We start from the raw sequence: 15826 nt of genomic DNA on the forward strand, positions 1-15826 counted from the left end.
GAAATAGGCTGATGCTGGGTTGAAAGTAAAATTAAGATACGCATATTTTTTAGGCAATTAATTTTGGCGATTTTGGCGAAATCAGCGAATTTCGTTCAGTATTTTTGGAGATTACATATTTATTTATTTATTTATTTATTTAGTGATTCAGTCCTAACACAGAAAGGCTACACCTTATAATTATTAATTCTAGTCACAACAGACTACAATTTTGCGTGTTAAAACACGCAAACTGGCGGAGAAAAGTTCATTTCTTGTTAACCCAAATTTACTACTCTAATACTTAACCTGCACTGGCTACACTTCCATCAAAACTGAAAATGCCGCTGTACTATAACTTTGCCCCTATTGCGAGGGCTCTTACTGAGTTACATAGTATCTGCAGCATACCCGACCTGGATTTTGTAAGATTTTTTTCTCAATCAAGAATTGCGTCTCTCTATTTTTTTTTTCTTTTTTTTTACGAGGTGTAAAAGCAATCGAAAGCCTTAGTCTGTGTGGGACTTGAACGCCACTAAAAGCACCCCAAGTTCGATGGTTCATCCTACAGGGATACCGTTTTGGTAATTACGTCTGGAGGCCGTCGTGAGCAATAAGCTCAATCGCCAGTTATATTCGTCTACTGTTCGTCTTGCTGCTTTTTATCAATGCGACAGTTGTGTTTGCTGTCGCGTTCGTCTCGCCACGTCCAATCAATGTTGCGAAGTTCCAAAGCTTGCACTGCCCTCCATTTTTCATTCGACTCAAGCATTTGTGGAACTAGGTTAATGGGCGTCAGAAACACACCAGTAGTTCTTGCCAGGTCATTGCGTTCCTTAATACTTAATAGCTGTTTTAGGAAAAAATCAACGTCTCCGTGTTTCCGACCAGATCCACTCGTTAATCCGTGGGATCAATCAATGCGTCCACCGGCCTTTTGATGACTGGTCCCACTTTGATTGCCAGTCAGCTATCGAATTAAACGTTCTGCTTGTTTGAATTCGTCTGTCGGCTTCATACCTTGCGAGCAGTACAACCTCTTTTGTAAGTTTGCCCGGATGCTTATAGGCATTTTGCTAGCTATAACGCAGATTGCATCATCCGACACCGTTCTATAGGCACATGCGGTCCTCAACGCACTTGTTCTACACACCTGCAGTAGTTCTTTAAAATGGCACTTTTTTGCTCCAGCTTAGATTGGAGAGGCGTACACAGTGGAAAGAATTTTCCTCCGGCACCCTGTGGCCCTCCTAAGTTCGGTAGCATGCCCATAAGTGCGTTGTTAACCTTTGTCGCCTTCGCACTAACAGCTTTAAGATGTTCTCTGAATATTAGTCTGTCATCAATGTACATGTCAAGAGTTTTTATAAACTTCTGAGATTCTATATCGTGGCCACCAACTGATATTGACAGCTTTTCTTCCTGCTTGCTTCTGCTGATCAGCACCAGTTCTGTTTTTTGGGCAGCTACTTCTTGTTATGGCAGCTATTCATAATATCTCTCTTTTGTTCTAGACTTAGAGACCGCGTGAAGGAAGGTCAAGAACCTTCGGAGACGCTGAATTGGAGGCATTGCTCAATGAGGATCCGTGTCAAACACAAGAAGAGCTTGCTTCAGTATTAGGATTTACCCGCCAATCCATTTCCAAGCGATTGCATGTTAGGGAATGATTCAGAAGATGGGTACTTGGGTACCTTATGAGTTAAAACCAAGGGATGTTGAACGTCGTATTTTCGCCTGTGAACAACTGCTCCAGCGACAAAAAAGGAAGGGTTTTCTTCATCGCAGCGTGACTTGTGAAGAAAAACTGGGTTCATTACAGCAATCCAAAGAAAAGAAAGTCCTGGGGACTGCCCGGTCATGCTTTTACGTCGTCGCCTCGGCCGAATATTCACGCTGCGAAGGTTATGATATGTATCATATCATATTTGGTGGGACCAAATTGGTGTTATTTACTATGAACTGTTAAAACCAAGCGAAACCATCACTGGGAATCGGTATCGACTGCAATTGATGCGATTGAGCTGAGTGATGTGCGAAAAGCCGCCGCAATACGCGGAGAGGCATGAAAAAGTGGTTCTACAGCATGACAGCGCTCGGCCTCACCTTGCCAAACCCGTTAAAATCTACCTGGAAACACTGAAAAGGGAAATCCTACCCCACCCGCCATATTCTTCAGATATTACGGCGTCCGATTATCACCTGTTCTGATCGATGGCACATAGTCTGGCTGACCAACAGTTCCATTCATATGAAGATATAAAAAAATGGTTTGATCCGTGGATAGCCTCAAAAGATTAACAGTTTTACCGCAACGGTATACGAGATCTACCAGAAAGATTGGAAAAAGTAGTAGGCAGCGATGGGCAATACTTTCAATGATTCACTTGTAACCATTTTTTCAGAATAAAGTTGTATTTTCATCAAAAAAAAAAACAGCGAGAACTTAGTTGCGCACATAATATTTTTTGAGTATTCTCTAAAAGCGTGAAAAATGGAAACGAAAAAAAGACTATTTATTTTTGTTTTCAGTATTTTATTTTTTGGTGATCCTTTTTAAAAAATATTCATTTTTTTTGGCCATACGAGGTTCGCCCAAAAAATTGTCAGCTTTCAAACGGATTCCAGCACTCACAGGTGTCTGAAATCAAAAAGACAAAAGGGTTTTTGTTCAGTACGAATGTCGTTTCGTGAGAGCCACGATCTTTAAAAAAATAAAATTTGACAGAAGGGTGGACGCTCAAAGATGAAAAACCAGTTAATAATTTTTTTTTACTTTAAAGGTCCGAAAAAAATACTAAAAATAAGAATATTAAAATAGTAATACTGTTTATGAAATATTAATATTAAAATTTAAAAAAATAAAATTTGACAAAATAGAGGGCCTTCAAAGATGAAAAACTGTTTTTTGACCCTTTTTTGACTTTAAACGTCTGAAAAAAATACTTAAAATAAATATATTATAATATTTACTTTAGTTTTCATTTGCTAAGGGCCTGCGCGTCTTTTTTATTTAATCCAACTTTCCTGCTTTACTCTTCCCATTCATATTTACTTCACTGCATTATTGGATATTTTCGCTTTTAAACTTTCTGTGTAGCCATTGAATGTCGGTGGTCGAACTGAAGTTTACAAAGCGAATGGTTACGAAGTGTTTCCAAACTGTTACTAAAAGCGTTTTACGACGTATTTCCAGAGCAATTAAATAAATTTCGTTCATACATAAAATACAACAGAATTTTCTAGCTAATGTTTTTTCTTCTTGGCCAAAACACTAGAAGCAGATCAGGTAAAAACTAACTTTGAGGATGAAAAGCTTAGGTGGGTTATAGTATTGGTGTGCATTTCAATTGGTTCCTCCCATTCATAGAGCTTCTAAAAGATGCTGATATGTATCCATCAAACCACCATCAAAATTTTCCACAATTTTCTGAAACATCTACTTTAGTATTACTTGACATAGGGCATCAGTCCTTGAGTATTCAGTTATTGAAAGTAAAAACATTTCAAATTCAAATTTTACATATTTACAACCGGAAAATATTTCGTTGGTATGTTAACTGAAGGAAACACTACCAAATTTCAGAAATTTAATACGTCACAAGCAATAGCACACAAATCAACTCGTGATAATTATGAGTGGCGCCGGGGGCGGTGAAGCGGCGCTTGTAGCAGATGACAATTCTGAAGCGGCCAATCATGGTGGAGAATCTCATGGTGTTAATGGTGGTTCGGGCAGTACTGGTGATTCTGGCGATACTGGTGGTGTTGATAGCACCGTTGCGTCGAGGTGTGCCGGAGGTGCTGAAGGAAAAGGGGGAAGCAGCGGTAGAGATGGTGAAGCCGGTGGCAAGGTAAAAACCGATTCAAACGAAGAAGTTAGAGGTGGCGCTGGCGGACCAGGTGGTAAAGCGGGAGAAGATGGTAATGCGGGAGAAGGCGGTAAAGGGGGAGAAGGCGGTAAAGAGGGAGAAGGCGGAAAAGCGGGAGAAGACGGTAAAGGAGGAGACGGCGGTAGAGCGGGAGAAGGTGCTGGCGGTAGTAAAACTGCAAACGATGGTGAAACTGCAAGCGATGATAAAAGAATTGGTCATGCGCGAGCTGAAGCAGAAAGTGCCGAGGCTGATGGAAAAAGTGGACGAGTATGCAAAAGAGGTGGGGCTGGGGGAGCAGGTGGTAGAGGGGGCGGAGGTGGTGGTGGAGGTGGCGGTGGAGGTATGGGTGGAGCTGGTGGTGCTCACGGTCGGGATGCCACAGCTGGTGGCTCTGGAGTTTGAAAAGCATATATGCGTGAAAGAGAGTAGTGTAGTTCAATAACTTTTCTACAATAAAATGAAGAAAGAAAGCAAAAATCAAACTTTTTATTCACCATCTGAAACCACGATTCAATAATAAAAAGTTCTGTATTCAGTTACAATTAAAATTTCATACGCCTTAATTTATTGTGACATTTTGCGTTATGCGAAAGGTAGTCGAAATAATACGCAAAGTGAACAAAAAGTAAGTAAATAAAGCAATGAAATGCGTTTTATTAATTCAAGCAAATGTTTCATATATTTGGTGTTTTAACAGAAATACTGAGGGAAATAAGTTGAGAGTAGAATTAGTAGCCTTCATAACTTTCTGTTCAAGCAGTCATGCTTTGATAACTCTTTTGTCTTATTTACAAGTTAAGTATGACGTCGCGTCAGTTTCAGTCTTGTCCTCTCCATCGTTAGAAACTAGAAGAACTTTTGCAGTTTGCGTAGATGATATGCAGCTTGCAATTTTTAAGCTTAAGTCTAGCACTAAAACAAACAGTGAAGACTTTTTCTCAATTATTCAAGACTTGGCGTGATTCTCTTTCTTATCCCTTGACTCTGTTATTCCAGAAATGTGTAGATCTCTTCTTGATTGGTGCAATAACAGCTTACGCGGTTTTGGCCGAGTTTAACAAAGCGCACCAGTTTTCTTGCGTGCTAACCGGCGCCAGTTAGAAACTCAAAGGGAAGCCAAATCCTTCCCCACCAGATCTGTCCAACGTAAAGAAGGTCTTTCTCTTCTCCTGCTGCCACCATAAATTCTATCCCTGAATTGAGAATCTAGAAGGTCTGCAAAATAAACTTCCACAACTGTTACGACCTGATCATTTGATGAAATATGCTTTCCACGCATGAATTTTTTTAAGTCTGGAAACAGATGGAAGTCGCTCCGGACCTCATTAATGGATGCTCCAACCATTCAAATTTTAATTCATGGATTTTAGCTATTGCCAAAATGTTCTTGTGACACGGTGCAAAGCCCTCATGAGAACTATTTTTTTCTTTTGCAACATGGAACATCCTTCAGTTGGTCTAAAAAGGATTTCAGAATTTGTTGGTTTACTAATTTGTTAGTGTTTTACCAGTTCCACAAACAAAACTTCTTTCGCATCCCGAAAAAGTGATGCTAACACCTTCTTGGCCGATTTCTGGACACAAAGTCGTTTCGAAGCCGAAGAGCCAGTTTCACACCACTCTTTATTGTCTTGCTTTGATTTGGAATTATAGTGATAGGCAAAAGTCTCATCCATAGTAGTGAATCGATGCACAACATTCAATTTATCGTTTCAAAAACGCTCTAAATGTTGCTGAGATAGTCGCATTCGAGTGTGTTTTTGTTCCATTGTTAGCGAATTCGGCACCCATCGGTCACACAGCTTTCTGAAACCTATTACTTCCAACCAAAATATTGCTTACAGTTCTCAATGAGATTGTTATTGTTGTAGTGGTTGAGTATTCCTGCTGAAATATGCGTAATAAGCGCCTAGCGCCGTTTTACTACCACTGTTCTCATGTGATGATGTCTTGTGTTTTTTTTCTTTTTTGTTTTTTAAGTCAGATCCATCAGTAAACTTTATACATATCTCTACGTCTGAGATTTTATTAATTTGCTGTAAGAAGGGCTTGCCGAAAAAGCGAAGACTTGCTCTAGCCAGACCTGGACATTCGCATAAATAGTGGAAGAGGCTTAATTTCACCCCTTCCACCTCACAGCTGCTGCAGATGGGATTGAAAGGGAGGTTGAGTCTGGTTGCATGATCCTCTACCTTCTAGTGAGCTGTAAGGGTTGCAGTAATACGTGAAATGTTTGAGCGAGAGCATCTTAACAGGCAATTCGTCCTCTGGATGTTGTACGACGGCCACGTTTTTCTTGTTGTAGTTCATGTAGTTAATTGCTTCCACCTCCTCTCGGGTAAAGCATGGTAGTGTGACGCAATGGATGCTTTTATTGTACTGAATCGGGTAGCAACTGCCACCGCCTCTGCTATGTCTAGTGCCGAACTTTTTCTTACTAGCTCGTCTGCTTTCTCCTAACCCTCTATATTCCTGTGTCCGGGAACCCATATCAGACTAATTTGAAGCCAATGACCAAGCAGCTCTAGTTCCTTTCTGCACTGTAAACCTACCTTGGAATATAAGACCTTAATAGCTGCTGGACTGTCTGAAAAGATAGATTTCATTGTAGTATTTTAGTGATTTGCATGCTTCTCTGACTGCTAGTAGCTCTATCTGGAAGACGCTGGCATAGTCGGGAAGTCGGATTGATTTGGATATGTTCAGCGGCTCCGAACAGAGGCCAGCTTCAACACTACAGTTCATCTTAGAACCATCAGTTTAGATATCAATGTTGGTGGAAAACGTACCGTAAAGTCTTTCTTGAAGTTAAGGTCGGAGACTGTGTTGTCTGATTTGTTTTTGAGCAGTGAGGGTTTCTGTAGGAGGATCTTGTTGTGACCGTACGATCTTGTTGTCCAGCGTTTTATATCTCTAAGTTTCACCGCGCTGCAAGTAGCGATTGTTTTTATATGTAAGTCTAATGGTAATAGATATGTTAGTATATTAAGCGCTTCAGTAGGACTAGTGCTAAGCGCTCCTGTAGTTAAGATACACCCAGTTCTTTGTATCTTGTTCAGCTTAGTTTTGTTGTATTTCTTTTCTGTTGCAGGCCACCAAACTAGTGCCGCATATGTTAGTATTGGCCTTACAATGGCTGTGTAAGTCCAATTGGATAGTTTTGGTTTTGGTGTAAGACCATTTTTTACCCAACATTCTCTTCCACGTGTAAAGTGTCATATTCGCTTTCTTTACCCTGTACTCTACATTGGACCTCCAACTGAGTTTGGGATGTAAGATGTTACCTAAGTATTTTGCATGTTCGGTTAGCATAAGACTAACGCCGCTTAATTGTGGGAGATTAAATTTTGGTATCTTGGTTCTCTTAGTGAATAGCACATCAGCTCAGTTTTGCTCGGGTTAACACTTAAACCACCATCTGTGCCCCAATTGCTGAGTAATCCCAGAGCTCTTTCCATAATCTCACTGATTATGGTTGGAAACATTCCTGAAACCATAATCACTCTGTCATCCGCATCCGCCACTTCTTCAATTCCCTTTCGGTTCAATTTGGTAAGGAGATTTTGGACAACTAATAACCACAGCAAAGAGGATAAGACCCCTCCCTGAAGGGTTCCCTGTTCACAGAGCGTTTTACCGTGCTGCTGCCTACCTCACCGCTGATTATTCTAGTTTTAAGCATGTTCGCTATCCATTCGTTGAGACTTATGTCTGTGCCTAACATGTTAGGAGCCTCAATTATGGATCTTGTGCTGACATTGTTGAACGCCCCCTTTATGTCGAGAAAATCGACTAGTGAATATTGTTTGTATTCTTTGCTTCTCTCCATCTTAATTACAACCTCATGTAGAACTGTCTCTGCAGATTTGCCTTTGAGGTAGGCATATTGGGATGATGAAATTGTTGTGTTTGTAATCTTCCTTCTGAGATATATATCCAACAATCGCTCGAGAGTTTTAAGAATAAAGGAGGATAAACTGATGTGTCTGAAATAGTTCGCCTATCATGACCGCATCTACCAACTTTGGGGATAAAAATCATCTTAACCCCCCTCCAACTTGAGATTGTAGAAAACACCGTGACATGTCGATTACGGTGTCCCAGGCTACAAGGGGGAATTTTTTTTTTCGGAATTTCAATACGCATACCCTTTATTTTTTTTCAATTTGACTCTAAAAACTTAAATATAAAATATTATTGAGATCGGATGTCATTAACCCGTGCCGACTTGATGTCAAACTTTAAGTTTAAAAGTTAGTATGAAAGCTATAGGCTCACAATAGAGAAAAGTTTAATTGAATTTTTAGATTAATTAAATAAATAAAAATAAAACACATGTTTCGTATTTATTTTCTATTTATTATAAAAGGGACATCAATCATCGAATTTTCTTTTCAAAGTTTGCTTTTTACAGTCGGGATATACCTGTCTGTGTTCTTGTACGCAACGTAATAAAAATTGTTTTTGCTCCTCTTGAACAGTGATCAAACCACGGAAGTCTTGCATTAACTTAACCACTCTTTCTGCCGTATCATTAACTGCTTGCAGTCCTAGCAGCTTCTTTTTAGCCTGTAGAAACGAATCATCATTTGACCACGAAGAGGGGCACTTGTTCAGAAAACTGTCGGCAATCTGGAGTCGATTAAACAGGAACTTGCTTTTGACACAGACGAAGTCATCAATGTTTCTCTCTGAAATTAAAACAGATAGATCAGTTATCAATTATACCTACTAGCAAACTTAGTCATAGAACAAAATCCAAGTTTAATTAACGTACCAAAAAGTGGGCCACAGAGTTCTTCTTTGGATGCAATGTAACGTTTATTGTGGGCTGTTGGGTGTTCTCTAGTTAAGTTAGCAATCATTTTTACTTTACTTTCTAGATCGACATCATCATCGAATAAAGCCAGAATAGATACTTCATCTGTCAAATACCACAAATGCTGGCAAAACTTCTGCAAAGCTGCTTTTGAAATGCTTTTGTCTATTCTTTCGTAATTTTTCATCGCCTTCAAAACACACAAATCCTGATACGGCGCCTTTAGTGCTAAAATACATTGGAACCAGGGTTTTACGTCACGATGAACAGACATACGTCCAACAGAGCTGCCTTGTCCTTGTTTGAAATTCTGAATTGAGAGCTAAGTAACGATATTTTTAATGAATAAATGGCTCTCGCCATCCATCGAGCCTGGTGCATAGCACCTGGAGCCGAATCTTATATTTCTTCTCTGAATCGCCGCCAAGAAATATAATTGAAAGCTCAATTAATTCGCGATAGTCATCTCTAACGATTTCTTTGTCAATTTCCGAAACATTAAAAGAAGATAGCTTTTCTGTACAGCTTTGTTTTTTCTCGGGATCGATATTTTTCCAGTTTTCTCGGAATTTCTTGAATAATGGGATGTCTGTGCTTGTAGTTACTTGACTGATTTTCGCTTCAAACACGCCTTTAAGTACTAATTCGTAAACGTGATGACGGCAAGCAAAAATAAGCACTTATCTACCCAGTTTTTGTTCGAGAAGTATACATGCTCCATTTATGCGGCCTGTGTTAGAAGCAGTAGTATCACAATAGCATCCCAAACTGCGCCTGCCTGTTCCCTTCCTGTTGAGCTATCCAATTTAGGAACAGCAATAATTTGTTCTTTATTATCGTACGTAATAACTACCGGTAGACGTTATTCTATACTTTTACGTGAATCTAGAGCTGGCAACAGTTTTCCGTCCCAGTGGACAGTTGCCGTGTCCGGGACCTTGTTTTGAAAATCAATTTTTATAGCTTCAGCCCGTTCTTTTCGCATTTCCGTACGAACTCTATGGATGGAGGACTTGATTACAGGGAATTCATCCGTATTGTGCCCCAGAGCCTCAATAGTAGTAACAATTACAATATAAAGACAGAATCCCTCACACTTAACTGACATCTGTCTAATGCGGCAAATAACTTGGGAGTTATGATATTTTTCCGCATAGAAGTTTTATCGGGCTGAGAGGAGGCTTCTCTTGCGCTGGGCCTATTTTCTTCTAAATCTATTATTTCAGAATCAGAAGATGACTTTTCTAGTGGTGGTTCGCAAGATGATGTTGATGGTGCTAAAGTGAAAAATATTTAGCACGTCGCTTTTCCTCCTCGATGATTCGAAGGCGCGTCCTTTCCTCTTTGTTTGTTACTTTTTTGTGCACTCCGGCTAAGTGACCGGGCCCACCTGGTTCTCTTTGGCGCTGCAAGAAGATCTTATCTTCATTTATTTTAATCAGTTGAAGAGTATCGGTATGTGCGATGTCAAACAAATTGTTTAAGTTTGAAGCAAACTCCTGTCGACGCTGTTCAAACACTTCTTGAGTTTTTTTCGTATTTTTTTGCAATTCTCTCCAAACTTGGTATAAGTTAACTAGTTTCTTAACACAGTTAGATATTGATCTGGTCGGTATACGTGCCTTTTCCCAATAAATAATACACTCACGAATTGTGAGATTTGCACTTTTATTGACACTTAAGTTCACTTCACGAATATTATAGAACAAAACTGCCAGTACTTGCCCGTTAGAGGGAAGTTTAGAACCGGTAATTTGATGTTTTACGTCCCCTATTAAAAATATCTCCTTTTTGGAACTTCGTAACTCTACTGACATGTTGACTACACGAAAAAAACGCGATTACTAATAAAACAAACAAGTAATTACACGCAATCAATCCGACACTTCGTGCGCGCCGTACTATACAAGTACCGTTAGGTTTCCGCGCAACTCGGCACGGGTTGCCGTGATTCTAAATAGACGAAACTTTATTTTTAGATGTTTTGATACCATTCAAACAAAATAAGAGGGTATGCGTTAAAAAAAACACTTTAATTTTTTTGTGACACCCTAATGTCGATACTAAACGGCTTTTAAACAAAGAATGAAATGACAGATTGAAATGAAACTTTACATCTGTTTTGTGCCAACACAAAAATAACTAAACAAATTTAGGCTAGTAGCAACGCCCTCTTTTACCGAACCACAAAACTTATTGAACAGCTCAGGTATTCTCATTTGAATTATATCCTTTACGTGTACTAGTAAAGGCCGTTTAAGGTAACTGGTACTGGAAATAACTTAGAATTAACCCAGGCTTTTCTGGCCAGCCCCTTTTCGACTTTGGACGCGAATTTAACATATGTCTACTATAACTAACGACTTGAGGTTCCAGATAGCTTCCTAAAATTTAATTTTTATCGATTTATGGATATAACCTTTTTAAAGGGATTCTCGAACAGGACGAAAAAAGGGTTTAAAAAAGGTGTTCAACGGAGGATAAAGAAAATACAAACCCAGCGACATACTGAGCCGAAAGAGGCGGAATACAGACAAAGGGTTGAAAGGCATCGGCTATGGAAAAATAATGGATATGCAGCAAATATTTTAATTACATATATGTATATGTATGTACATATGTATTGACTCAATTCAAAAAATTTCCTTAGCCATAAAAGTAATTAAGACCAATATATATGATATTTTAAAGCATGTAATTGGCGCGCTCATCCTTTATGTGGTGATTGGAAATGGAGGGACCTACAGCTTTAAGCTCACTCCGAGCGGCGGACATTTTCTATAATTACCTTTTTCGTTGCCTGCCGAGAGGCCACCCAACACTACGATATGAAAGTGGTGCACCAATCCATTCAACTACGGCGGCCGCCACTTTACAGTACTTGCATACGTTGGTATGTACAGGCGTTTACTAAGAAGTGAAGTTAAATAATTTCGCGTACAAAATGACACTAAATGTGTCTCATAAAATTAAAACCGCCTATTCGCGTTAATAAATCACAGCGTTTGTTTTACCAAACTTAGCACATTCCTATGCGTCGCACTCCACATTTTGTGTTTTCATGCTCGTAAACGATTTTTTGCTGATCTGCATAACTGTATAAATTTATTTACGTTAAAGTCATGCAGACATGTTTTTGTATGGCTACTTTATACTTTGAAACTAAATTTCTTTGGGCATCCAGCAGGCAAGCATTGAGCTGATGTAAAACTAGCACTTTTTCGGCGAATGTGAACTAGTTACATATTAACTAGATTTTCACCAGTTTAAACAGATAACCGCATTGAGTTGATTTACAATAAAATACATGAGTATGCACACATCCCATGTATTGGGTGAAATTAATGTCAGGTGAGCAATTTTTAAGCTGCTGCTTCAAAAATGATATCACTACACTGTTTGACAGCCCCAAAATGAAGTTTTGATCAAAGAGAGTAGCAAAAATTTTTAGATCCAAAAAAATCACGAACTGTGGGATAAGTTGTTCTTAAAGACCGACCTACTACGTATGATGAGCTGTGGCTCGGTATTTTCTTCAAAAGGTTTTGTATTTTCTAGCATAAAATTGCATATCACGTTTTCACTAACGAGTTTTTTTTTTTGTTATTTTTTCCGTGAGTGGAAAAATCAGTTCCGCCCGAAAGACGGAATTAATTGGAATAATTTACATTTTCGAAAATGTTTCTCAAGAGAACAGTCGATGCCGTGCGCCAATTTATAACGCAAGCTCGGCATGTGATATATCGCGAGATAGAAGCATCCTCGGGAATTATTGGGACTAGCACACATTTAATATTGTATGAACCTTTGGGGGTTAAGAAGATTTGTTCTCAAGGCATACCACACGATTGCCCAAAAAAGAACTCAAGGAAAGGAAATGTTAATCGAATTCAGCCGCTGTGGTTCAAAGCACGTCTATGACATCGTAACAGGTGACGAATCTGGGATCTATGCATATGAACTGGAAATAAAACAGCCTACTTACCCTATAATCTATTCTTGCTTGCCAGTTTTTTTTTTCTCATAATCTGAAAAATCTGATCATGTCGCAACTGTATCACTAGAAAACCTTCAACAGCATTGTTGGCGTGACGATGCGGGCTGAACTTTGACCTCTCTCAATAACTTCCACCAAGAATCTCCATCCTTTGCAGACTTGGCGTTCTCACACCTGTCAATTCAGGTTTTCCTTGAGCGACCCATTTTCTAAGCCACATACAGCTTACTATTGCAACTGCTCTTTGCAATTTCGTTTGATTCGTACAGCTTTAATCTTAATTTCATCTGATTTTCGTAAAGATCAAGGTATCTTTCCACGACGATCAGTTCCAGGTGTGTCAGCATTGAGAGCACGAGTTAACCGCACGTCTGAAATTTTATAAGTGGCCAAAAAAAAAGTGTTTCTGCAAACCGAAACTACTTCTGACTTATTATTTTTTGACAGATAATACTTGTAGCAGCATTTACTCATAGGCCCTTCAAAAGTTCTAGGCCTCCTTTGTTTTATTAATTGTTGATGTACTGCAGTATGCAGATATAGATTCTGGGTTTCGAAGTCTTTTATTTTTCAGAAATGATCAAATTAGATGTTCCTTCATTATATTGTACGCGTTCCAAACATTTCTTTGAGCAAAAGCAATCCTTATTTTAAACAAATTTTGCACTCACAAGTTTTAATTTGTTTGTCGTGTATTCTTCGCCATGATTTCTCTTAATTTTTCTAATATTTTGTGCGTAACTCATTTCTTGTTTGTTTTCTTTTCTTATCTTTTTCTAGCTGCACCATTTGTGGGGTTTCTTAATTTACAGTGAAGTCTTGTTCTCATTCATCTTCAGATAATTGTCTTATTCTTTTCCATTTCTTGGATGTATTACGTGGTCGTATAGTATCTGCAGATCACATCATAACAATATTATCCGAATAATAATTAATATATTCACATAATAAATACGGTCCCTACAAGACAGCTGACTATCATATAAACACTCATATTATCATCATCACTATCCTCATCCAACTATAAATTTTTGTTCTAGCCATGGGAAAGTTCTGATAGTTTCCCCTTGTCGGTGTGATATTCTATCTCTCTTTTACCAATGGGAATTTCTTATAACTGAAAAATATATCTACTATGCTCTAAAGGGAAGGCGACTAATCATTTTTATTCTTACAATGTAATAACTGCTGACAACTAAACTCCTCATTGTCGTCATCACAAACTTCTCAGCACTAATAATGGTACTTCTCATTTTTGTTCTCAACAAGTAATCAGCACTGATGGGCCAAACTACTCATTTTTGTCATCAAAAAGTAATCAGCAAAAACTGCTCAATAACTCCTCATTTACGTTAAAAAGTAATTAGAATTTTTATTTTTTTGTTTTCATTAAAAAACTTTTACACACCGAATTCGATGTTTTATCCACGGAGATTCGAACTCCCGAATTTTCAAGTTTAAAGTACAGTAGATATATTTTTCACTTATATGAAATTGCTATTGGTAAAAGAGAGATAGAATTCACACCGAACAGGGGAAAAGAATATTAAATGAAATATGCGATTTCCCCATTAAAAAATGTTGTATATGGTATTCTGACAATGCGCATGTATTAGAGACTAATAAAATACTTGTAAATGTGATGGAATTTTTGTCGAAAGTGCTCAGCTTGTAGGGTTGGTATTAACTTACCTAAACCGCTGTCTGTTCATATTGTGCTAATATACCTAAATTATTTGCCACCAATAATTATGTAGTTGCGAGGAGCCCAACTAAATTATATTGTGACATATAGCGGAATGAATTGGCGTTTTTGTTATCATTTATTTTACCAGCCTACTAGTTATATATAGGGTTTTTCAGTATGAGCGCTTCAACTTTTGAACTTTTTTGAATAAAACACAAACGGTTTGACTTTTTTAACTAATTTTTTTTTTTATTATCGAGTTTGAACATATACATTTAAGTATGAAATTCGATTTCTTTTGCATGACCACCGCGTGCACGTTTTACGAAGTCCAATCGTTGAACCCAATTTTCGACCACTCTTTTGCATAAATCGGCCGAAATTCCAGCAATTTCGCGTTCAATATTGGCTCTGAGATCACAAATCGTAGCCGGCTTGTTACTATAGACCAATGACTTCACATAACCCCAAAACGGGACGGCTTGTTAAATGGACCGTAAAATGGCCGTAATGCTCTTAAAGTAGCAGCAACAGAACGATTATTTTCATAAAAAATTTGCAAAATTTGCAATCGTTGCTCAAGTGTGTAGCGTTCCATGGTGAAATGTATACTAATGAAGTTTACAAATGACAAGCAAAAAATAAAAAATATTGCGTCGTTCGCCCTACCTATCGGAAAAAAGTTGAAGCGAACCTATTGAAGAACCCTATATCATAGTTCAGAAACGCATCGAAGAGGGTCACGCGCTGTTTATTTTTTTCCCTACCCCCGTAGACATAAGTACACCCCCTACTCTAAGGGTGCATGCGAACAATTTGGGTTTGAGCTTATTTCAAAGAGCAAAGTTCAACCTTCAATTACTGACAATAACGAAGATCGTAGCACGTCAGGGTTCTGCTCCACAATTTTTGAAAAATGGCCAAATACGCTATTTTTAGGGGTTTCAACCGTCTTTTTTTGAAAACCTGACGTGATGGAACTCGGATTCGTGCTCAGCGCGAAAATTCCCTTCGGGAACACTAGGTCACATCTTATTCGCATCAGAAAAATTGAAATTTGCAGGGCAGTGTTATTGCTAAAGTTTCAAAAAACTGTTTCCACTCAATTATGAAATCAAATATTTGTGGCAGATTACTGAGTGGAATCGTGATGTTTAGTAGGGCAGCACCGCATAAAATTCGCCATTTGCATTGCGTACTTCCATGAAAATGAGACTAGTTCTTTCGCCCAATTCACTAGAAGTACACCACTTCAATTCTAATTGTGCTTGTTTTGTCCTTTTCAATACCCCTGCAGAGTCTTTGAGGCGTCATATAATATTGCCCACGACATGCATACATTTTTAGTACCATTTTATTTTGCATTCAAATGTCGACTTTTTCTCACATTTGTATGTAAATTATTTGAGAGTTTTTCCATTTTTATATTCTTGCATGCATACGAGTATGTAAATTTTAAGTAGTTACTT

At 38.4% G+C, this 15826-nt stretch overlaps 1 protein-coding gene across 1 annotated transcript; it reads left to right on the forward strand.

Moving 5' to 3' along the window:
• The first annotated feature begins 3614 nt into the window (after positions 1-3614).
• Positions 3615-4256, forward strand: LOC128860871 (uncharacterized). The gene has a single exon (XM_054098650.1). It carries the CDS (start codon positions 3615-3617, stop codon positions 4254-4256), a length of 642 nt encoding a protein of 213 aa, XP_053954625.1.
• Positions 4257-15826: the final 11570 nt, after the last annotated feature.

Source organism: Anastrepha ludens, chromosome 4 (assembly GCF_028408465.1).
Source record: "Anastrepha ludens isolate Willacy chromosome 4, idAnaLude1.1, whole genome shotgun sequence".
Lineage (NCBI taxonomy): Eukaryota > Metazoa > Arthropoda > Insecta > Diptera > Tephritidae > Anastrepha > Anastrepha ludens.